The 25651-nt window shown below is 38.3% G+C and overlaps 1 protein-coding gene across 19 annotated transcripts in view; it reads left to right on the top strand.

Annotated features, from left to right (window-relative positions):
- Nucleotides 1-25651, top strand: part of FBXO34 (F-box protein 34) — an 82387-nt gene that overhangs the window by 36587 nt on the left and 20149 nt on the right. For 3 of the 19 annotated variants that reach the window (XM_019725763.2, XM_019725765.2, XM_074327449.1), the window contains exon 3: nucleotides 18196-18252. The exons of 6 other annotated variants lie outside the window; for them this stretch is intronic. Coding sequence is in view for 4 of the 13 variants with exons in the window: in XM_019725756.2 (XP_019581315.2) it covers nucleotides 9389-9417 (29 nt within the window). In the remaining 9 variants the exon portion in view is untranslated. Of the gene's footprint in view, nucleotides 1-9001; nucleotides 9113-9336; nucleotides 9418-14375; nucleotides 14533-18195; nucleotides 18253-19499; nucleotides 24089-25651 lie in introns of those variants that run through there. 10 more of the 19 variants (XM_019725756.2, XM_019725757.2, XM_074327444.1 and 7 more) reach the window with 7 other exon arrangements.

The raw sequence follows: 25651 nt of genomic DNA, 5'->3' as shown, positions 1-25651 counted from the left end.
TTTCTCAAATTTCTTCAGCTTAAAACATTCCGTACCCACGGCATCATATTTTGGGGTAGCAAGTCCTGAACTCCTTCATTCTTACAGCATTCTTAAATTCTGATTTCTTGAGTTTTCAGCTTCAGGCATCAGCTCTCAATTTTCCATTACGGCAGGTGAGGATTTAGGTTTTTTCCCACATCCCCAAGTACTCTCTTTGTTCTCCCATCCTAGTATAGGTTCATAACTTTGCTTAGATCAGTAGTGTTTACATGGTTAAAACTGAAAGCTCAATTCACAGTTAAGCAATGTAGTAATCTGTGAATACTTTTTCTTCTATGCAGCTTTTGGTTTTTCCTGAAATTTATAGTTTTCTTTGTTGTTGTTTACTTTTATATGAACTTCTCACCAATACTGCATGTCCTTGAATAACATAATTTTGTTCAGCATCATTTCATTATAATGTTGATGAGAAAAAAAAAATCAGTTCCTGGCTGGGACCATTGTCCATGTGGAGTTTGCACGTTTTCCCCATGTCTGCGTGGGTTTTCTCTGGGTCCTCCAGCTTCCTCCCACATTCTGAAGATGTGCACGTGAGATAAACTGGTGTGTCTACATTGTCCCACTCTGTGAGTGTCCCTGTCCAGGGTGGGGTCCCACCTTGCACCCTGAGTTGCCAAGATAGGCTCCAGCCACCCATGACCCTTACTTGTTTTTATTAATCTTTCTTAAATGTATGTATAGCTCACATTTATTTTAATGTTTAATATTAGAAATGTTTTAGATCTTTATGTAGAAGTTTGTTTAAAATTTTTGTGACCAGAAATATACTGTAGGAACTCAACTTTTGTTTATATCACTTACCTTATGGTAAAATTGGTTTCCTTATACATCGTTTAGCTTAAAGTCACAGTTTCCAAGAACCTATCTATGACATTAAGTGAGGACTTTCCGTATAGTTCAAATTGCAACTTGTCCAAATTTCCTTTCAGGAAGTTCTGACACTTTAGGTATTCTGTTAGCGTCTCATATTCCTGAAGATGTGCCCCCATCTGGACTGGTTGCCCATAAATGCACAGCTCTCCTCCTGGGACTGCCCTTTACCAGCATCTTGGTGATATTCTTTGCCTCTTTGTGTTGGATTTCTTGTTTTCTAGATCTCATATCTTCATATTTCTGGGTTTATTCTTGTTATTTTGGCAGAACATACTCTCTGGTAGGTGCCCCAAAAAGTTCATGGGAGTTAAACTTTTAGATCCCGAATGGCTGAAAATGTCATAATCGGTCCTTACTCTTATTTGATTGTTTGCTTGGGTATAGAATTCTAGCTTGAAGTTTTTCCTTTGAAATGTTAAAGGCGTAGCTTTCATTGTTTTCTAGTTTTCCTCTGTGTTTACTTCATTGCTCTTGAAGCCAAAGCCATTAGGTTTCCAATCCTTTCTGTGATCAGTTCTTTTCTTTTTTGCTGTTTGAAATTGCACGTTAATGTACCTTAATGTGAGTTTGGTTCCATCCATTGTACTGAATACTTCATGAACCCTTTCAATCTGGGAACTGTTTTGTTGATGACTTTCTCTGCTCCGTTCCCCCGCCCCCCTTAATTTTCTCTTGGACTCTTTTTACTCAGATATTAGACTTCCTGGACTGATATCCAATGTTCTTACGCTATTCTATTGAGGGTTTCATTTCTGCTGTTACTATTTTTTTTGAGGAGGGTGCAGTTCACAGTGGCCCATGCGGGAATCGAACCTGCAAGTTTGGTGTTATTAGCACCACGCTCTAACCAACTGAGCTAACCGGTCAGTTAGTTACATTTCTCTGCTGTTACATTTCTAATTACCAAGAAACGCACGCTTGTGCTCATTTTTACTTTCTGACTCTTTTTAGCCTCTCTCTCGCTCTCTCTCTCTCTCTCTCTCTCTCTCTCTCTCTCTCTCAGCATACTGTTGTTACTTCATGTTTGTAATCTTTACTGTTTCTGAAAATATTAATGGTGTGTTCTCCCCCAGAGTTTTCTTCTGTCTGCATAGTCTTTGTTAGGACTAGGTACATAATTGGAAGGGCCAAGTAGAGAGTGAGAATGTGGGGGCCCTTGTTGGGCATTTACTAAAGCATTCCCAGACAGCAGCAGCAGAGCATCAAACCTGACACGCAGCTCTTCCAAGTGCAGGGCGCTGCATGGCTGCTCAGGCCACACGCCCGTGACGCTGACCCTGTTCTCTCTCTCTTCCAACTTGCTTATTCTGTTTCCATCTCTGTGTTTTATGCCAGGATGTCTAACAATTCTTGGCTTTTTGCTAATATTTAAGAGTGGGATCCTAAAAAGCTGGCTGGAAGCTCTGAATATGTAAGTAGGTCTTACCAATTGTGGGCTTCACTGTAGGATAATCTAACTGGACAAATTTAATTTGAGAATTTGTCAGTATCTTTATATTTTTCCTCTTCGACTAATATAACTGGTTAGATTCCCCAGAGATGTCTTTTCTAATCTTTTCTGCTTGGAAGTGAAGCCTTTTGGGAAGAGTATTGATAGAGGGGCTGGGGTCAGGTGGTTTGTGCTGGCACATCGGAGCCAGTTGTTACCTTTTCAGGAACTTTGTGAGCCATTTGCTAAATACAATAATTATTAAAGATTATACAAACTTATAATTAAATATTATATTCAAAATCAGAGTGTAATAAATACTAATAACTCACCACTTCCTAATATTTTATTACATTTTGTTGTTATGGACACTCTTGATTATTTACATCTATCTATATGGTGGAAATACTATGTAATAATAGGCTATTGTGCATTTTTTCTGAACTCTGCATTCAGTGACATCATTTGATAGCTTGAAGCAGCCAAGGAAAGAATATTTGTACCACAGGAATCAGCAAATATTAAAAATAACTGTCCTTGTCTGTCCCTCTCTTTCCCTCGCCTTCAGATGTTAAACATTTATTTACTAACGTAATGGGCTGGGATCGAAGTAACATGTTAAACTGCTTTCACCTTACCTGGTGACTCCTAGTCTAGGTAACCCTCTGTTTTAACCCTCCGTAGATTACCTTCAGCGCTCTGCAAGGGTCCGGGAAGGGTATTTGCCTGATTGCCGGAAAGAGTGAGAGAAGGGGATCTGGGAATTGCATTTCAGAAAGATTTTCTGTTAATGCTTCCCATTTTATCCCTGTTGAACCTTTTGGGGGAGTGTTCCCTGATGCTTACCTTAGGATTCAGTTTTCCTAGGTCTCTGAGTCGAGTCCTTTACCTTTTGTCCATTTATTTTCCAGTTTTCAAAAATTTTTGGCTATAATCTTCATTTCTTTTTGTCCCTGTTGGTTTATAACATAAGAAAAATCTATTGGTGTTTGGGGAAGGACCAACCAATGTGTTTAAGTCCACCATCCTACTCAAAAGTCGGGGATTTACCTATTCTTGAAAAAAATAGGTAAATTGACTCAACAATTTAAGGGGGTTCTAAATAGGCTTAGCCAATCCCCTGTTGGTTTGTCATGTATAAGTGCAGTCAGGAAAAAATTCTACTGATTCTAGAATAGTTTTCATTTCCATAAAGGAAGAAGTAATCCTGTATAAGTAGGTGTTAAACCAGATGACCCATTGTAGTTTTTTATATGGATGTGTGGGGACATAAGGAAACACATAAAACAATTTCAGGTCACATAGTTTGGTCTTGAGGACAGTTGGAACAATAGTATGTACTTGTCCCAGATTCTATAGCAATTCCAGTTGTCCGTCAGTGGCTGGACCTGGTGCCCTGTTCACTTCGTCCCCTCTGCAGCAGGCTCCGTGTGATGAGCCTTTTAATCTTGTGACTGTCTCCATTCTTAAACCTCTTCTGCTCAAATTCACTAAGTTCTTCCTTGAATATTAGTGGTTACCTTTTAGTTAAGGCCAGAGTAGAAAGGTCATAGGATATCAGGGTGGCAACTTAAGTAGAAGAAATTGCTTGTCATCTCTCAGAAGGGGGATGTAGGCCTCTCAGGCACTTAAAAAACTCCTGGATTCCTCTACTGAAGGATGTATATATTTAACATGTATTTTTTAAAAAGATTTTTGTAGTTCAAGACAATGACAGCTATGGCTAAAAGGAATAGATATCTGATCAAGTTCTATTTGACACTGTGCATGTGAAATAGATTAAATGACTAGGTGACCCTTCTTGTTGAGAGTTGTGAAGATGGTAATTATTTCTAAAGATCCAGTGTGCAGGAATGTCCAATTGCTAAATTAAACCTGTCTACAAAAAGGGCTTCTGGCAACTACTGCTGATTGCTCCTCTTTCCAGCCTCTCCCTTTTCCCTCACCATCTTTTATGTTTTATAATAAGGAAGGCTTTGTTTTGTTTGGTTTTTTTTGTTTGTAGGATGAAATCCAGGTCAGACTCTATGTGCTAATGGTTTTTTTGTTTTGTTTTGTTTTTCTTTTTCTTTTTTTTTAATCCTTTGTAATTTCTGGTGATCTGCGTGGGAAGAAATGCTTCTCTTTTTCAGGATGTGTGTGTGTGTGTGTGTGGGGGGGGTATTAGGCCAGGTTTTTCCATATCACACTATATGCTCAGGAGCAACATTTTATAGAAAGTCTGAGAAGATTTTTTTTTCTGGGTTTTTAACTTTATTCATATAAAATTCATATAAAAAAATCTTTCAAGAGTATAAGTATTAAATCACCTTGAATCACATACTTAATAAATCACCTTATGTGAAAACACAGTACTATAAAATTGGGACTGTCATGTTTGCCATAATCTCTTCCTCAGAAACTGACCTAAATTTACCTTGACATTGCGCACAGCGTGCATTTGAAATAGGAAATCTATAAATGAGAAGTCCTGTTGGCATGGTTTGGGGAGAATTCTGGTAGCATTATGGTAGCTTTGAGAAAAAGCTTACTCTTTGACCAGCAGCCTCAGCGGAGCTCCTTTTCTGAGCTCTTGCTGGTACTGGTCTAACTGGGAGCTGCTGCCACACCCGTCATGTTTGAAATGCCCTGAGCTAAATGGTAAGGTGAATTCTTTGCCAAACTTACCAGCAGGACTTTTTTTCTGCCTCCTTTCACTTAAAAAATAAGTTTTAAGGTGAGAAATTTAAATATTTTTATGTACAGTCATGGTATTTATTAAAACTTTTGTTAAAACTGACTGCTGAAAAAACAGATGGCTGTGATAAAATGGGAACGTGTGAACTGTAAAAAAACAAAACCAGTTCAAATTAAACCATAATTTAAAATATCTCTAATATGATTCACTGAAGTGCTTTTCCTTTGGGTTAACTATTAATATTGTGTTCTCTTTTTATGCATCTTTTGACAGAAACCGAAGAATAAAAATATGGGCACAGAGAAAATGACCAATGTGGCTTTGAAATTTACTGATTCAGAGGTTTTAGGACATGGACTTTCCAAAGTCAAAGAATCTTGAAAATAAGGCAGTAACTTGTAAGAGCAAGGCTGATAATGGGCTTTTTGCTTTTTCTAGTCAGTCAGTTGTCAAAAAGTCAATTATACCTACCAGGAATACCTGGTCCTCTTGTAACATAAACAGTATTGGAAGGCTAGTTTCCAGATGCCTTAAAATGGCAAGGGCGTTAACATACATCCGCTGTGGCCCCCTCCCTTAAAAACAACAAAGAAAGGTATCTTCTCCTCCCTGTCTCCCTTGCACATTGCCCAGAGTAGGGTATACATGACCTTTCGCCTGGACAGCTGCAACATTTCTAACTGGTTCCACTGCTTAGGTCAGTGCCGGGTCCCAGCAGTGCTCAAAAGTTGTTGAATGGAGAAATGAATCAATACCTGTTTCTCAACTAGTGCTTTTTATATCCATTCTATGTAAAGGTGCTCCAGGAAGCTGTCAAAAATACTAATCCAGCCATGCTATTTCCCTTTTAAAAGTCTTTCAGTGGTTCTCAGCTACTTAAAGTCTTGCCTCCCAGACTTTTTTCTTCTAAAATTGTTTTTGATATTATGAAATTAACATATATACTATGGTGAGAAATTCAAACAACACTGAAAATAGTCGTAAAAAAAAAAAAAAAATGCTCCTGACTCTCCTCTGCAAATATCCAGTTTGGGGGCATAATATATTTTTGTATGTATTTGAAAACTATATTATAGTCTCCCCCCCTCCCCTCCAGTGGCTTGGGTGAATTTTAATATCGTTGAAATTAACCCTTTGTGTATACTGTAAATATTCTCTATCTTTTGTCTTTCTATGTTGTATTTTTTCAAACAGATGTTTAAAATTTGTATTATGTCAGTATTTTGTGTCTTTTGTTTAAGAAGGGGAATTACTTCCCACTAAGATTTTAAAATCATTCTTTAATATTTGACAGTATTGGATTTTACATTTCACTTACTTAATCTGGCATTTTTAAGTTTTTGTTTATATTGGAGAAGGCATTCATCTTTTCACTCAAATATCTAGTTTTCTCTCTCTATTCAAACATCCTGCTTCCTCCACTTACTTGCTCTGCCTGTAATCATTTGAGATGCTGTTTTCTTGAACTACCTATTTCTTTTCTACTGCTATATTATTTTTGTTATTATAGTTTTAATGTATGTTTTGGGAGTTAACGTTTTTTCCCACCCCAAATCATGTTGACTATTGTCTCCCATTTACTTTTCTATTTAGATATAAATCACATACCATAAAATTCACCTTTTAAAAGTGTACAGTTCACTGGGGTTTATTTAGTATAGTCACAAAGTTGTGCAGCCATCACCTGTAATTCTAGGACATTTTCATTTCTCCACAACAGAAACTCCATACCCATTAGCAGCCATTCTCCATCTCTCCCTCGTCCTTCTCTGTCCTGTCCCTGTCCCCATCCCCAACCGGCCCTAGACAACCACTTTCTGCCTTTATAGGTTTGCCTATTCTGGATGTTTCTGACAGAAGGAATTATAATGATATGTGTGACCTTTTGTGTCTGGATTCTTTCACTTAGCATGTTTTCAAGTTTCATCCATTGCGTGTATCAGTATTTCATTTCTTTTTATGGCTAAATAATAACCCATTGTATGTATATACCACAATTTATTAAATTCATGCACTGATGGACATCTGGGTTGTTTTCACCTTTTGTCTATTTTAAATAGTGCTGCAAATTTTTGTGTACAAATATTTGTTTGAGTACCTGTTTTCAGTTCTTTGGGGTATATACCTAGGAGTAGAACTGCTGGGTCATGTGGCAATTCTTTGTTTAATGTTTTTTATTTTATCTTTAATTGTGATCTTTTATCTGATGTTTTTGGACTTAATATTAGACTAAATAATTTTTAATTTGATTGTTTAACTTGAAAGCCCCAGATAACGTAGTTTGCAAATAATGACAGATTTTTGTTTCTTTCCTTCAAATATTTTAATATTTTTGTAATATGATGGCTGGCATCTTTGTTTTATTCCCGGCTCTTAATTTGGAAAGGTTTTTAATATTTTGCTATTGTGTATGCTCTGCTATTTTCTATAAGTTTCTGGTAGATTCCTTTTATTAAGGTAAAGTTTTCCTCTATCTCTTGTTTGCTAAGCACTGTTTAAAAAATCAAGAGTAGGTGCTGAATATTACTTCCTTTTGAGAATTTATTGAGCTATGTCATCTTTCCTTTAAACTGTTAATGTTTCAGGAGCTTTGGGCTTGCACTGCTTGTTGGCCTTGGTTGATTCTTTGTTACTTGAGTGGATTTTTCTTTCCATCCAGTCTGTTGGTCACACATATACAAAATCTGAAAACCAATCTGAGAACCTCTGTTCTGGAAAATCTGTAGTGCCCAAGTTCAGTAATGGTGTAGAGCTGTACATGTAAGAATGTAGTCCAACATGTTTATTTGCTTCAGTCTTATTCCCTTTTTCCTCTAAGCTAAACAATTTAAAATCTTGCTATTCAGATTCAAGAAACATATACTGTTACATGTTTATAAATATACTCCATAATTGGTTCTGCTCATCATTCCTGATACAAAACAAAGCTATGTTTTGACTTTTCGGTGAAGTAGCAGATTATCTCTGTTCATAGGGTGCTCATCACCATAGTGACAAGGAGCCAACTCATACTTAAGTGGGGCAGAATGCTACTACATTGCTTTTCAGAAGGACCTAAGACTGTCCAGAAACCCTTTTGTAGATTAGACAGCAGGCCTGCTGAAGGTATGTTTCAGCATCCTCAGCACATACAAGATACAGTTGAGATAGTTTGTAGGGAGGAAGAAAAATCCCTTGCGTTGAGGTTCCATCACTTTACAGAGACTCCTAAACAAATCCAGATGTTCTTTACTTTCGGCCTGAGGATAATCAAGTAGCTTCCTATTAAGCTCATTAACCACCCTCACCGCCCAATCCATACTGAAGACAACTGGTAGAGAAGGTCTGGGGAACTTGAGAATTAAATGAAACAAGGGTAAAAAGTGATTTTTACATTTGGGCCAGATTGTGTAGATGGGGGCCACAGGTAATCTTTGGTTTAAATACGTTGTGGTTACATTTGAAGTGCTTTTTGTCTTAGATCTTGCTATGAGGAAAGGTTGTTTGGGACCTAAATTTTAGAGATTTCTCTTACCAGTTGTGTTTAAAGCTAAATCTGGTGAAAGGTTGGTGTGGAGAGAAATAGATAAGTGTTTCTGCCTGAAAAAACATAGACCCCGATTTCTGGAGGATGTCTGAAATAAAACAAAATTTTAAGGTAGTTAATAAAATCTAGAGGGCTATCTAATTTTAGTTATGAATAGAATTAAAGAGTTTATGAAAATCAAAATACATTTTGAACTAGCCAGATAATTTTCTTTATGGATAATGATGACCAAAAAAAGCGTAAGTTTAATTATATCAAGAAAACAGGAGAGTTTGAGATGCAGGATAGAAAAACTCCCAATAATACAAACACCGGGGACATTTTGATATTAATCAGAACATCAAAGGCCTCCTAAAACAATTGATACAGTTTTTGTTTGACAAGCATTGAGTGTCTAAAACATACTGTTTTGGGCCCAGTCAATACAGCAGTGAATGAAACTGTCTTTTCCTAGAGCTGTGTTCTGGCAGAGGAAGATGGTCATGTGGTTAGACGTCAGGAGGGAGTGCCCCTCTGAGAAAATGACATTTGAGACAAGAAATGTGGAAGAAAGTCAGTGACCCAGGTAAATATCTGGGGGAAGAAGCAAAGGGAACAGCTGCAAGTGTAAAGCTCTGAGGTGAGATTGTGCTTTGTGTGTTTGAGGAAGAGAAAGAAACCAGTGTCCCTGGAGCAGAGTCAGCAAAGGAGAGAGATAAGGAAATGAGAAATAGTGGGAGGCCATCTTAGGGGAAACCAGTGGGGATGTGGCAGAGAATGAAACGATGGAACTTCTCTTTTTCCTTACAGGATCATTCTGGCTGCTGAGTTTGAGAGTAGACCCTATGGGAACAGGAGTAGAATGGAGAGACTAGTAGGAGACTCATGCAGGTGAGAAAAGATGGTGGCTTAGAACAGGGTAGGAGCAGTGATGGTGGTGAATGGGAGTTGGATTATGAATATATTTTGAAGGTAGAGCCAGTGGGATTTGCTGAGGTGGTTTGTGAAAGAAAAAGGGGGTCATGGATGACTCAAGGTTTTTTGGCTTTAGCAATTGGAAAAATAGGGTTTCTATTTACTGAAATGTGGAAGATTTTGGGAGGGTGGTGATGGATTGCGTACAGGGAATCAGGATTTTGATTTTGGACATGTTGAGTTTAAGATGCTTATTAGACATCCAGGTGGAGATTTTGAATAGTCAGTATTGTCATCCTTAAAAATAAAATAGCCAATTATTTCACCAGCAAAAACGAATTTATTTGGGAATGGCAGAGAAATTGAAATTTGGGATACTCGGGCAATGGCAAACCATAGACAAGTCGGGAGATTACAAAAGAGAGGAACGTTACTTTATAGAGCAAAGGGAAGGAGTTAGGAGGGGCTGTTATAAACAAAATATCCATTGGAGGAAACTGGGAATTCAAGTGTTGTGGCTTCCCATTGGCTGATTCATGGTAGCTCCTCACTGCCTAGGTCTATTGCTAGGCAAGGAGAAAAATCTCCCTTTTTCCTGCTGGTGTAGTACAGTAAGCCACTTCCCATGGAGAAATGTAAGGAAGAGTATGCTTCTTACAGGAGTCTGCAAGGTACCCTGAGTGGTGGTGAATGAGAGCGCCTCCTGTAGGACTTCCCACTATTCATTTTCACAGTATACAGTCCTGGAGTCCTGGAGTGAGATTTGGGCTGGCCATTGGTGCAGAATGTAGGCTGTATTATATGTATAGCCATTAGACGGGGTGGGGGAGTGGGTCTTAGGATGCCAGTTCTCAAATTATTTGAGCCACCCTGGAGCATCCTAGAGAACTCACAGGGGTTGCTGCAGGATATTTAAAAATTTCCAGGAAAACATTATGTGTGCTTGCTATGTGTTTTTAAAAATATGTTTGAGATGTGAGCATATTTGTGTTTTGTATGTTTTTATGTGGCTGGGATCGGCTCAGTGCAGTTTTGTCTGTGTACCTAGTGTTTTTCACATAAATATGTAAGCAAACACAAAATTCACATTTTACTCAAATGATACCCCAATATATCTACCACTCAGTTCCAGATAGCAGAAATGATTGTACTTAATTAGAAGTTCCTGGAAGGTACAGTAGATAATCTGTTCCAAAAACTAGGAGATTTGTGCAAAATGTCTGTTAAAAAAGTGATTTATTTCTAAAATTCATGCATATTTTGATTTTTTTCTCTAATACTCCATTCTGAAACCTTAATAATATTTAGAATTAATCCATGGACTATAAACATTTGTTGCAAGAATGAGTAAGTAGGCTGCTTTCTTTAAGGTGAATATACAACTCAACTTTGAGATAAGATGATGCTCAGAAAATTAAGGAGGTTTGGGTAGTAATGGATGAGATCAGACATCTTTAGAAGGAACATAATCTAGTAAATGAAGGCCGGGGAGATTTAGAACAGTCCAGGGAATTAGTTCAGACTCAGAAGAGTGTGAACACCTAGGAAGTTAAAATCCATTTTGTTATATCAGCTGAACAAAGTTTGTAATAAACTGAAGTTCATTAGGCCTTTAGGAGAAGCTTAAAAACAAAAGTTTCAAGCCATGTTTGTTCTGCCTTTAGGAGAGAAGGGATGGGTGGGGGGAGAGGCTGGATCTTCCTGTATTGAATACTTTGGTTCTTAAGGGGGGGATATATCAGTTGTGATTCAAAAACTGGATTTCAAGGTTCATTATAGGTTGGTTGAATTCCTTAGATGAGTCGTCTTTCTTTGCTTTTTTTCCTTGTATAACCGAAACCTTCTGGTTTAATAATTTGATACCAGGAGAGGGATAATGGAAGATTCAGGTATTCCAATTTCTGAAATCGAAATTTTGATCCCTATTATGGTTTAATAAATCGACACTCTGATTTATATAGTATGAGCTAGCCTTGGGAGCCTCACTAAACTCAGTGCAGTGACAAGAGTGGGTTTCTGGTTCTGCATTAGTATATGAAGGTGTGTGGCTAGGTGGTCCTCATATTATTCCTTTATGATTCTCAAGATTTATAATTCCAACAGTAAGGCGGTCCTGTTCAGAAAACCAAGCTTTTTTAAAAGGCACTTTTGGGATTAAGTCCTTTTTTAAGACCAAAAAGAAAATTTCACAATAATTTGATTTTTCTGATAAAATTTGCCTAGTATTTAAAGAGATTTCCTTAGTCTCTTGAGCCTTTCCATTTCCTCTATTCCTAGTTCCATACTAGGAAAAACATTAATTTCAGTGCTATTTTTCTTTACATTATGGCTGGCCTTTGTTTTTGTGTTAAGTTCAATCAAAAAAATTTTTTTTCCTGTTTGACCTGCCTGTTTTTGTTCCTCTGACCACTGATGTTCCTCCCTCCCCTTCCCCATCTTTCCAAATGAGAGCCTGTGGAAGGCGTTTACCTGTAGTTCTGATTTGTGTGTTTCCTGTAATCACGTAGGAAATTTAGAGCTGAGTGGCATTAGATAGCCATCACATCACTTTTCCATCCAAATTTAGTTTTAGTATTGAAAACTTAGGCAGTTCTGTACACTTATTGCTAACAGTGAGTGACCTCAGGAATAATCTGCCAATTTAAAACTGGATTCCTGGTTGTTCCTCCTTTCCCTGTTATTGTCTCAATCTCTTAAATTTTATTGGCACCTCCGTAAGTGTCCTTCTAAACCTTGTTTCAAATCTGTTTAGAGTATTTCAGGAATGGTTTGTGTACCCACCAGGATCAGATTCAGTTCCAGAAAGACCCCTCTTTTTGTGCCATTTTGTTTCTGTGTTATCCTGATGTTCTTGTCCCATTTTGGATTTGTTATATAAATGAGCACTCATATTCTTTCTAATTGGTTTTATTTACTAGAAATATTTTTTTGTTTCATGATATGGTTGATGTAAAATAGCTTTCTGAAATCTGAATTAGGGTGTTACTCTCCTTGAGGATATTGTTTTGTGAAACACTGAATGGACTGGTTTAAAGGGTTTACTGAACGTATGACTCCAGGTCTAACACTGTCACCTCTCCGTGAGATCCCAGGTAAAGCAAGTTAGCTTCTGGTTTGCTTCTGGGTAGTGTTTAGTTATTTTGCTAATCACTGTAAAAGGCTTTTTGGATACGAAGTTCTTTCTCAGGTTGTCTTTTGATTTGTGAACCTGGGAGGGGAAAGTTTAATACAATATGGTGCAGCGAGTCAGCTCCTGAAGTAAGACATACTGCATGTTTTCACAGGAAGAACTTGTATTTATTTAAATCTTTTATGAGGTAAAGTGTGGCTTGTTTGACATTTTTAGTGCATCAGAAAATGTTAACCTCTGAAGTAATGGCCACGGCACTACTGTGATCTTGAGCAAGTGTCCGTTCCTGAGCTTTCATGTCCTTTCCAGCTCAATATTGCAGACTGTGAGGGACAAAAACACTTCGGGATATGAGGTTTGTGGTGACATGAGGATCACGAGGGGATAGGGATGCAGACACTGGGGAGGAAGAAGGAGCATCTGGTACAAGGCTCCAAGATGCAAACGCACTTATGAACAGAAAGGGGGCCGAATGAGATATTTGTGCAAGTTCTTTGTGGGTGCTAAACGTTCCTTTACAGCTTAGGTGCTGTTACGGTTAGTGAAGATGTGTGTGTGTGTTTGCTTTTTCCAGTGAGCTATGGTTTGTTAGCTACAAGCCCACCTCGCCTGGGGGGTAGGATGCTGCCTTGAGAATGGAAGGAAGTAGAACCCACGAATCACAAATGCCAGCAGTTTTGCATTATAATTAGTTATTTTATTTGTACTGATAGTCTTATTTTCTATAAGATTGGCAGTACAAAAGAGAGGAATGGGATTATTACTGGAAATTTGGGGTGAGGGAGTTTTCTATCATTTCTAACTCTTACCATGTTTGGCTTGTGTAGTTTTGCCATCTATTAATCCAACACTAAAATCTGATCATGGGTATCAGGTTCTCCTTTGTAGTTTGGTTTGTTAATAATTAAAGTACCTAACGGTTCTGGGTGTGAACTCTGCCTACTTTATAATTAATTTAGAACCAGGGAAATTAGGATTTTCTGTTGAAATAATTAATAAAGCATTGTGTCTTCAAAATAAAATTTTATATGTATGTAAAATTTACAGGTATGACCAAAACATGATCCTAGGACATAGTTGATGTTTTTATAGCCCTAAAGATGGAAGTGTTTTTAAACTCTTGATGTCCTCTTCCTTTCTAGTTTGGGTGTGTAGGAGTCTGTTTATCAGAAATTTTGCTAGTGCTGTTTTTTTTTTTTTTTTTAATCGTTGTAAACATGACCCTAGACAGCTGTGTTTAATATAGTAAAGAATCATGGGGAGACTTTACAGTGTTTCTTGTTGGGACGTGGTGTCTGTGTATTTTAGTATTTAAAGGATGTGGTTTGGGGCTTTGAAAATGAGAGGGAGGGAGGGTGCCTAACTCATAGCTGAATGCCTGCATATCTAGATTGCGTTATCCTGGAGGTTGTTAAGTAATATGAACATTGTTTTTACGCTAGTTAAACTGGCAGTATTAAGTAAAATAACTTTATTGTGGAAGTGTTTGTTTGTTGCATGGCTGGTGAGTAGGATTTTCTTTAAAATCTGATACTGCATAGGAATGATGTAGGTGATTATAGTTCTGGGGAAAAGGTGCTACCCAAGCTAAACTACTTTTTGCTTTGCAGAAAAGTAACCAAGATTTAAAGGTGACTGTGGCCTGGAGAGTGTCCTATGTCTTCACTTCTTCCACACCCCATCTCTGAGAGAGCAGGGTGTTAGGTCAGGAAATGATGGGTGGGGTTCCTTAATTGTGTCAACTTCCTGGGCTGCCAGAGGTATTGATTAACCAGGCCCTCAAGTTCTACTTAGGAGATTCTTGATGATTGGCTGGTTTATTTTAAGTCCTTCGGTTTGATGTTGATTTCTCTGTACAAGTCACTGTGCTGCATGCTCTGAGATACGGAAACGAGTAAGATTATTGCTAGCTCTCAGGAGTTTACAGTGTAGCAGGGGAGATGACCACAAGATAGACCTTGGTAAGTGCCCGAAGAGAGGCATGGTTCTGGGAATTCAAAGGAGGCAGGTAGTAGCCATTCTGTAATATTGACGGGTTGGGGTTGGGCAGCGGATGAAACCTGTGCTGGGAGGGGCCCAGTTGGGAGAGCGGTTTCAGTAGTTCAAGTGGGTAGAGAATGATAAAGCTGTTTAGGGAAGGAAGGCCATAGGGCCACTGTGAAGATGAAGGAAAAAAATAGGAGGAACTAAGGCATCTCTTATTCAGAAATCCTGAGGATCCCCCCAAATTCTGTGCAAAATTGTTTATGTGTGTACTTTGGCATTTTTCTGGGGCAGAGAACTCAGACCCTTTTTCATAGTCTGAAAATGGTCCAGAGTCCGAAAAAAGTTGAGAACCGCTGTGCTAGATTAACACTTTGATGACGGAGAGGATGTTGATTTTTGAGGCTTTGAAGAGAAATAAGGAAGTCGTGTAGTAGAACAGACTTTTCCTTGTGGGAGGTAGGGTGGGATTTGGGGAACTGAATGTATGCAGTGGTCTCTAGACCACTAGAGGTGGATTGCCTTGTCAAAGTGGGTTTCCCACCCAGCAAATTAGGTAGATCTGTTAGAGACTGTGTGACAATGAAACGTAGGTGTTTTTCAGTCAGAGGAGTTCCTTAGCATTCCCCCTCTTATTTGGAGGCCAGGTTGATGAAGATGTAGGAGGTTAGGGTGCTATTGTAGAATAGTTCCTGGCATTTACTTTTCCTAGAGCTCCTCTGATGTGTAAAGTGTTCTGTGCTTGATCCTGTGCGGGAATCTATAAAATATGAGACAGGGACCCTGCCCTTCAGGAGCTGATGGTATGTAAAGAATGGAGAACCACTGGGATTTGAGGGTTTAGAAAATACAATCATAAATATTCTGTGCTTGTAATTAGGAACCTCTATACAGTTGATTAGGTGACTTCTAGGCAAATCATTTGACTCTTCTGACTATTGATCGTTATATAAATGTGTGTGTACACACATGCACACATGGCTTCATTTAAAATACTGTAAAGTACGTTTTAAAAAATGACCGAGCATTTAGTGTTCTAAGATGAACTGCCACTTGTATACTCAATCATTAAATTAAAATATTACTCATTCATGAAATTGTGTCATTAAGTATATTTATGTTCATTATAATATATTCATTATATACTATATCAATATATATTCAGTAAGTATATTTATGATTTATGTTATGAAATATATTCATTAAAATTTTATCATTCATTAAAATATTCATTATATTTTGGTCAATTTCCACATTTGTGAAATGGGAAGAATAATAATTGTACTTATAGAGTTGTACTGAAGATGAAATTAATTAATACATATACATATATAATGAAGCTCTTTGGAATAGTGTACAGCTTAAGTGCTCAATAAATATCAATGGCTATGTTATTAATAATATTAATATTTTAATATTAATAGTATAATTTCCTCCTTCTCCATGGGTGAATGTGGGGGGGTGTGACTTCCTATAAAAGGTTTTACAGTGAGATGTCTTTAAATAGCAAAATTTCCTATGTGTTTCTTATGCATAAGTTAAATGTTTAATTTATGTTTATCTTTAAAGTTGTGAAAGTACACTTATACAAGGCAGATTGAGGTATTTATTAGATTGCTCATTTACGTTGTAGTATGAGGGATTGAAAGCTTACCACTGTTTTCTTTCCGTTCTTTTTTGACTGCCTGTGTGTTTGTTGCCTTTTCATTTCTTTCTATCTTTCTTGTTGCTTTCTGATTAATTTCCTGTCCAGTTTTCAGTAATGGGTGTGGAGTAGGGTAAGAACTTCTGGTTTGTGCCCAGTATCTGAACCAGGAAGGAGTGATGAATCAGGCAGCCTGTGGTTTAGTGGGGAGGGACTTAAAGTGAGCCTGCAGAGCTGCCCTGCCCAGGGACTCGGGGAATCCGTTTCCTCCAAATCAGATGGCATGCAGCTCCATACCGTGTGCATAATGGACACCCAGTGTTTTCAAAATGTTTCCATTTATTTACATTTGTTTCTCCTTTTTAAAAACCGGTAATTATGGGAAATTTTAGTTATGTACAATAATACAGAAACAGTAGAATGATAAATCCCCACTTAGTTACTACCCAGTTTCATGGCCGTTCTCGTTTGAGCTATACAACCAACCACTTCTTCTCTCCCATATGGTTTTGAAGGAACTCTCAGATGTCATATAACTTAATCTAAAAAGATGTTAGGATATGCATCTAAGAGATGAGGACTTAAAAATACATACATGCGTGTATTATACATATATAAACGGTGATTTTTATGGTATGTCTGTTTGATTTGGGATCAACATACTTGGTTTCTTAAGTCTCTTTAATGTATAGTCTCCTCTCTCTCTCCGCCGCCCTCCCCGCCGACTTTGCTTGAAGAAACCAGCCTTATTTTGTTCTATAGTTTCCCTGGTCTAGATTTTGCTGTTTTGTATTTCTTAGGTGTTCAGCATATTTCTATCTCTTGTGTTAACTATACATTGTTAGCTGGCTCTAAAGGATTGGCCAGAATAGGATTGATTTTTTTTTAAATGCTTTTTTCCCCTATCAGGAGTATATAATGTCTAGTTGTGTTTCTATTTTGTTACGGTAGCAGCTACTGAGGATCAATACCTAGATCTATTAATTCACTGAAAGTTAGAAAATGGTGATACCTATTTCTAGCATTCCTTCCATTTGGTTTGAATCAAAACCTATCAGGAAATAAAATTTTATTTAAGTCCTTCATAGCTTTAAGAGTAGTAGTTTGAATTAGTGTTCTTTCTCTATGACTTTGTAGCAGTGATTAAAATACAGTAGACGATTTGGTGATAAGATGTGCAATACACTGTACTGGGCAGCTGATGGCCGCAGAATGACTTCAGACCCACGTAGTCCCATCTGGTTAGGAAGCTGTCTTAGAGAGCTTACTGATGGCTGGTTCCCAGCTGGAAATAATAATTAGGGATACATAGGCACTGTAATTAGTATATAACTTCCCGGCTTATATACTGTACATTTCTGTTCTAAAGTCTTACCTGCTTATGAATTTATTTTTTTAATGAGCTTATTTTATGTGTTTAATTTTCTAAAAATCAGTTCTAGGCTTGATTTGGAATCAGGACCAATAAAGTCTAAAATATGTCTCCTTAGTACAGTTAGCTTTGGTGTTACTTACTAAAGACCTTGGTTTCAAAACTGTGCAGTTTTTTTTTTTAAATTATAGAAGGGAGTCTTGAAAGGTAATCTGATTTTTTTCAGTTTTCTAGTTTACAGTAAGTCCTATTTCATAACTTCTGCATTTTACATTGAGTATTATCCAAAGAGGTCTGGTACCCACTTGGTTGTCTTTGAGGACCTTCCAAATGGTCCTCTATTGATATTTATAATATAACAATATTTTTGTTTTTGGAAAAATTCAACTTGTTGAGAAAAAAATCAGTTACCTCCCTCATTGGTATTTCGTGTCAAGCAGGCAGCTGAAGCTGGTGCACTAGAGAGTGGGCTAAAGCCTAAGGCTTGACCATCTCCGGGTGCTCAATAAGAGTATCTGTGGAAGGGTTAATTGGGGAGATTTTCTTGAATAAATCTTAAAGTGACCAGATAATTAACTTCTTTCCCCTCATACATTCTTACTGCCTTTCTTCTTCACTCTTCAGATCTTGTTCAAGCTCAGTGCTCTTGCGGTGAGCAGACTTCTCTCTCACTCAAAGCTAGTAAGTATGGTTGAATTTAATCTTCAGATACATGTGCAATGGAATAAACCTGATTTTCACTTTTCTTTGGGGGATTTTGAGTCTGCTTTCCAGATGAACTTGGACTTTGATCATGTAAGTGGACATAGAAGGGATATTAAAGTGATAGATCAGGAAATAAAATTTAAGTTTTTCAGCAGTTTGCCAGATGGCTCTTCAGCAAGTTATTTTTTAGGTAACTCTCTAGAAAATAATGGTATAATAAATCTCTTTAATGAATAGCAGTTTTGTTTTCTGGGCCATCATCTTGCTGCTAATAGCTTGTTGGATCCAACACAAGGCTCACAAGGCTAGAGTGATTCAGTTGAGGTGCTTGTGCAGTTGAGATGGATGTTACATTCTTAACCCTGTTTTCCCGATTCAGGCTGTATCATCTAGAATACATCACTCAAATTCAACAAACATTTTTTGAGTGAAGCTAGGGCGACAGTGGTAAAGCAGGCAGACAAGCGTCCCTGTCCTGGGAAGCTTAACGCTTAGTGAAATCATCCACAGAACTCTCTAGGTGGAACAGTGGAATTCCACATAAGTTTCTCTTTTGCCCAGTTGTCCAGAGCTGCTTTTTGAGGAAAGTCGGAGACTACCTTTGAGTCGAGAGAGTAGAATACAAGCCAGGTTTTAAAATTTAACAACATAATGTTATTTTTCTTGGCTTTGAGTTTGGTATGTAGAAAACAATGGATCTTTTTTCAGTAAACAAGAAACCTGCTGGTGATGTCTACCTATTATTATTTTCTTTTTTCTAAGATTTTGTGCTGAGTTTGCAGCAGTTCTTCTTAGTTTAGATTTTCTGAAATAATATTTCTCTCTTCTCCTCTCTCCTCGGCTTTAGTGTTGGCTGGTGGGATTCAAATTTATTCTGATATTATGTGGTTGATCATTAGCTATTTCCAGTCCTTTGGGTAGCAGCTAAATGTAAAATAAACATGGTTATCATATATCCTGTGTTTTTCGAGATAATCTCATTTCAAGTATTTTGTTCCATTTTTGGACACTTAGTTTTTACTTTGGATAATAAATGGTCCTTTACGTCAGTGCTCTTTAACCTGAGTCCACAGACCCTGATGAACTTTAAGCAGGTGATTTGTGAATCTCCTGCAACGATAATGCCAAGCTTTGTAGATATGTGCTCTTTTCTCAGGGGAGGCCCATTTGCTTTCAAATGAGATTTCAATTAACAGGAATGATAACATTTTTTTCCCTTCCAGACATATTTTGCAGAAAGTTAGAAGATTGTCCAGCTGTTTATTATTATTGGAACAGTGAGCTCTTGAATCATTTGAAGTGTTCTTTTGCGCCAACTTGGATTATATAGAGATCAAATCAAAATAGCTTTGTTATTTTTCTTTCATGTGATCTTAAAACATCAGACTTTAACGTGTGAGTTCTTACATTTATCCCATTGTTATGGGCTGAATTGTGCACCTCTTCCCCCTTCATACCTTGTTGAAGCCTAACCCCCAGTACCTAGCCTGCCTTGGAATGTTACTGAATGTGGAGAGAGGGTGGGGCCTAATTAATCTAACTGGTGCCTTTAGAAGAAGAGGAAATTTGAACACAGAAGATAGACACCGGGGCATATGTGAACAGAGGAAAGACCAAGTGAGGACACAGTGAGAAGACAGCTATCTGCATGCTAAGGAGAAGGGCCTCAAGAAAACAAACTTGATGACACCTTGACCTTTGACTTCTAGCCTCCAGAACTATGAGGAGTAACTTTTCTGTTGTTCAAGCCCCCCAGTCTGGTATTTTTGCATGGCAGCCCTAGCAAACTAATATGCTCGTGAACAGGCAATAGTTGAGTGACAATAAAAAGTATATAGCAAGGTAACAACTTTTTCTCTTTGCCCCAGTGCATTTTAGGGGAAATGATGAAATGTGTATAGCTTCACACAGTCTGGTACCTGAAAGAGATGGTAGGACCTAGGAAATCTAGATGTAACATTAATTCCTATTCTTACTGGTCTTATTCTTTAGTGATTTGTTTATTCTTTTAGAGTTTTCCCCTTGCCTGTGCTTATATTTTAATGTCATTTTCTTCTGTAGTATTTCTCACTCACTTTTTGTAAATGAGTCTATTATAAATCAACACCAGAACAGTATCTCCGTGTGTTCTCCCAGGTGTGTTCTGTACAGTCATTCCAGCCCTGTCTCCTTCTCTGGTGATGTCTGTCATCTGTCCTCACACTTCTCCAGGCTGTCAGGTTTTGACAATACATGCATACCTCGGAGATACTGTGGGTTGTTTCCAGACCACCACAATAAAGCAAGTATCACAATAAAGCAAGTTGTAATCTTCTTGCTTGTGGGGGCTTGCTTTTAATTTGGAAAAAAACTCAACATCTGTGAAGCATAATAAAATGAAACCCAATAAAACAAGGTATGCCTGTATGTTCACTTTTTGAAGTTTCTCTTTGCCAAAAATGAAATTTGAATGTCTCCAATGATGTTTGTTTCTATAGGTAGCTTGATTCAATACATTGGAAACGTTTAGATTTGGAAATGAATGAAAAGCCAAGGGATGAATGTATGTTTCCCAAGTTTGCCAGAAGGCGGGAAGTCAGCAGTTTTGTTCATGCTGAAGCCCCAGGGTCTGGCACAATGCCTGAGACTTAGCAGTGTGGTCAATAGTTGATAAACGACTAGATTAATTTTAAGTAAGGTATCAATTCATGGCATCCAAATTGAGCCCATAGCCCCACTTCTGCTTCCTTTTCCAATTAGACTTCTGAGTCTTCATTTATGATATGGAGAAGCAGCTTGCTAAAGAGTAGCCATCCCTGTGACCCTCACCTGTTCCCTTCCTTGTTGCATGGCTGGTGGGTGGGTGGGGTACGTAAGTAAGAGCATAGCCTCCGGCTCCTGACCACGTGTGCATCCAGGCTCCCCGACGCGTCGGCTGTGTGATCTTGGCAAATTCCTTACCTTTATCTGCTTTGTTTCTTCATCTACAATTGGAGGTCGAGTATACGCTTAAGTGTTTTTTGGGGTTGGGGGGTTGTGAGCTTAGAAAAGTGCCTGGCATACCATGTTTCCCCGAAAATAAGACCTAGCTGGACCATCTGCTCTAATGCGTCTTTTGGAGCAAAAATTAATATAAGACCTGGTCTTATATTAATTATAAATCAGCACCAGAACAGTATCTCCGTGTGTTCTCCCATGTGTGTTCTGTACAGTCATTCCAGCTCTGTCTCCTTCTCTGGTGATGTCTGTCATCTGTCCTCACGCCTCTCCAGGCTGTCAGTTTTTGACAATACAAGCATACTTCGGAGATACTGTGGGTTGGTTCTTATGGGTTCTTGTGGGTTTAATCTTATATTAAAATAAGACTGGGTCTTATATAATATAATGTAAGACCAGGTCTCATATTAATTTTTGCTCCAAAAGACGCATTAGAGCTGATGGTCCAGCTAGGTCTTATTTTTGGGAAACATGGGAGTAAACATTTTAGAGCTGTTAAAGCTATTATTATTCTAGTGTGAAAAATAGCTATTCTGGTTCTCATTTATTTGTATTTTTATCTGGTTCTACAGTGGTTTCTTTCCCTAGGTATAAAAACAATTATTTGCCATAAAAGTGGCATGATTTTCTTGGTGCCAGCCGTGTACGTTAGCCCTACCCCTTTGGAGAGTGGTTGGGCGAGATAAAGCATCGTAAGAACACAGTGTGACTCAGGAATTCCACTTCTGGGAAACTTCTAAGGACATACCCTTAAGTGCATAAGAGATTGTATTTATGAAGATGTTACATTACAATGTCCAGGGTTGGAGAGAATGGTTTAATAAATCCTGGTACTTACGCATTTACAGTTGATGGGTCTGTAATAACAGGGAAAATACTTGTCATGAAAAGTACAGCATTGTATGTACGATATGATTACAACCATGTTAAGCAAATACATACATCCAGGAATTTCCAGAGGATAGGACTTACCTGGAGTACTCAAGGAGTAGTTTATATGAGAGAGAAGGCAAGTGCGCAAACCCCCCTGTGTGGTTTTCTGTCCGATTACACGGCAGTTTGGACTTCTTGGTGCCTAACGATTCGTTTTCTGCAGTATGCATTTCCACATTTATCATTTACAAGTGCTAAGTTTTCACTCCAGTATTTAAATTGGCTTTGGTAAGTCCTAAAAACAAGCCCCCAAATAGCAGCTTTTTCAGTTTTCTGTTGACTTAAAGCTCATTTCTTTCCAAGCGGTACTTCTTAACCAAGTGTACCTTGACCAGCCAGTGTGCATGGGTAGCTACGTCAGTCTGGTTTCCACAGACCCTAGAGGAATGTGGTAGAAGGAAGAGTAATTACTAAACAGCTGGGCATGGTCAGGACTGCAGCTTACCTTTATTTCTTTGGGAAACACCATGAGTCCTATTTCTGCAGTAACCACCCCACCCCCATCACCCCCACCCCAGATTGCTGACAAAAGTCTTAGCTTGCCAGCTCTTTTGTCTGCGTTGATACTGCAAGCTAAGTGTTTTGCTTGGTGCCTTAGTATTTGTTACCCTGAATTTTGAGTTTTTTACCTCTTTGTTTTCTTTCCTGAGGGATAAGCCATTTTAAAATTCAGTTACTTGTAATGGTGCTAATGTGCCAGCCTGTGCCCAGCTGGCTGTATTAGGTACTTACTTGGCTTAAGACTGAGGCAGCCAACCCAGCGCTTGGGTGAGCATGTTGGCAGGAAGCACAGGGGGTGTTGCACTTACACTCTAGAATTAGTAGCTGTTCTCTTATTTTTCATATCAAACTTTATTTGGCACCTGATGAATTTTTGAAATGTTTTCATGGCTTGTATTGAATCTTTAACATTTATTCCCTAGGGGAAGCTGACGTCCTTATGCCTGAGTTACATTTTGGTCAAATGGGGCATGTGTTAAAACTCTGTGATCAGTTCTTTGAAAGTACTCCCTGTGCAAGTGAAGTCAAAATTGCTATTGCCTTAAACTATGTAAGTTTATATAAAAGATACGTGGAAGAATGATTGGTTTCAAAGTAGAAAAAAGCATCAGCTCATTTAAGGAAGTAACTTATGTGAACAGGTAGAGGTTTTCCTTTGTTTTATGTAAGAAACATTAGGATAGGAAAAATAAGCAAGAGGATTTTAACAGGAACGTTGAATATCTCAAAATCTGTGGAGGCAGAATTTTCTTGGTAATGCTCGATGTACTTTTCAAAATATATTAATGATTTGGGGGGAATTAAACTTTATTGTGTTTCATTTGGATTTTGATGTTCATTCTGGCTGGGGCTACAAACTATAGACGTCTTACCAACTTAGGTGGCAATAAATTGTGATACACAGAGTTTTGTGTTTGGCATTATGTCACAGGAACAACAGGAAATAACTGAACTACTGTACACTGGGTTACCTTAGATAATAAATGTAATTTTTACAAAATGAAATACTTTAATTTGTCTCTATCCCCAGCTGTTATTTAATAATTCACAACAGTCTAAGCAAGTGTTCTTTCCTGCAGGCCCTCGCCGTTCCTCCCCGCGTACTCCAAGAAAAGGGGGGTGGGGACCCATGTGAACCAGCATATCACTAATTCAGTATTTTGCAATACTGTTCACCTGTGTCAGGTGTCACTTCTGTTGTGATCACAATAGAAGAGCAAAGCAATGGCTACCATTCTGCACTTGTAATATTCCTTTACAGTACGTTTTATATACTTTGTTGCCCCATCAAGCTTATCATAGCCTTTATTTTCTGGAAGTTAGCTTTGTTGGGTCTATAATCATGGTATCCAATCTGTATTATAGATAACCATGAAGCAGGTATGTGCTGTACTTAAATACTGGGGTGCATTCTGAGAATGATGAAAGCTATGAGCAATGAGTTCTTGAAAATCGTGTGTGTGTGTGTGTGTGTGTGTGTGTGTGTGTGTGTGTCTGTGTGTGTCTGTGTCCGTCCGTGTCCAAAGGCTATTCTCTGTATTACTCAGATTCTATTAACGGACAAGAAAGGGTCTTTCCATTAAATTGTGCGCTACTAACCATCTGACTCCTGAGGCAAAGTTCAAAGTTCCATGAAATGACTTTAGAGAATACTCCCTAAAAAAAAAAGAGTGAACTCCCTCCCCGAAAAAAGTCAGCCCCAAATATTTGGGAGCTCAGTTTGAGAAATACCATCTTTTCTGACTTAGCGTTTGTTCTGTTTTTTGTTGTTGTTAAGTCGCTCTGTGGGAGTTGGATGCATTCTGTCTGTGCGTAGAGGCTTCTGGAGGGAAGTGTTTTCTGATGCCTGTATTCACACCCTCCTGGTCTTGGCACTTTTTCCACTTTAATAGCCATGGAAGCAGTTTCTACATACTTTTACTTTAGCATGGCTTCCTTTGTGATATGATGTCGGCTTTAATTCATCACAGTTCTGTGTAGAGGTTTTACATGGCACCTAAGAAAGATTGACCCAATTTGTAAGCTAAAAGCTCTTTGATTAGATGCTATCAGAATTATTTAATTTTATTGGTGTCATAACTGAACCTAGGATTTTATATGGTTTTTTTTTTTTTTTTTTTTTTTTTTTTGGAAGTAAGGAAAGTATAGATCCAGGAGACTGGTACCTGATTCTGATCTTAATTCTACCACTATCTAGCTGTGGGTCTTCAAAGGTCATTTTAGCTTTGTTACTTCATCTGCAAAAGCAAGGATTTCATTATATATACATGGGGTACCTTGCTCGAGTTGCTAATCGTTTCTGTAATGGTCCAGTGAAGAAGGCCATCATAAGATGTTCTCTGGAAGCTTTTACATTTCTAAAGAAACAGTGAATTTATTTACTGTATACTTTTTTCCCTCTAAAGGTATTGTGGGAGGGGTCTTTCAGGGACTATGCTGTTTTTATTCCTCTGACATTTTGTAAATAAAGAGTAGCTCTTACTATGTTAATAAATGATGACTCCTTTTTGGAATTAGCAGTCCTGTACTTTTAATGAAGCAGAAAGAAACAGAAAATGCCGTATCTTCTAACCTTTTTTATTTTAATTAAAAAACTTTTTTTCTTCTAAACTGTTTCTTTTTTAATTGGGGAACAGTGTGTTTCTCCGGGGCCCATCAGATCCAAGTCGTTGTCCTTCCATCTAGTTGTGGAGGGTGCAGCTCAGCTCCAAGTCTAGTCGCCGATTTCAATCTTGGCTGCAGGGGGCGCAGCCCCCCATCCCATGCGGGAATTGAACCGGCAACCTTGTTGTTGAGCGCCCATGCTCCAACCCACTGAGCAATCCGGCCTCCCCTCTTCTAAACTGTTGTGTTAGGCGAGGCCCCACCGACTGTAGCGGCAAGCTAGAAAGCACTGCCTTCCTGGTAGCCTTCCTGCCGGCCCTAAGCCTATTAGCACTTAGAGAAACCCTGTCCGCTCCAGCCC

This window comes from Rhinolophus sinicus, linkage group LG03 (assembly GCF_036562045.2).
Source record: "Rhinolophus sinicus isolate RSC01 linkage group LG03, ASM3656204v1, whole genome shotgun sequence".
Classification (NCBI taxonomy): domain Eukaryota; kingdom Metazoa; phylum Chordata; class Mammalia; order Chiroptera; family Rhinolophidae; genus Rhinolophus; species Rhinolophus sinicus.
This window is presented reverse-complemented; position numbering and strand designations above follow the sequence as displayed.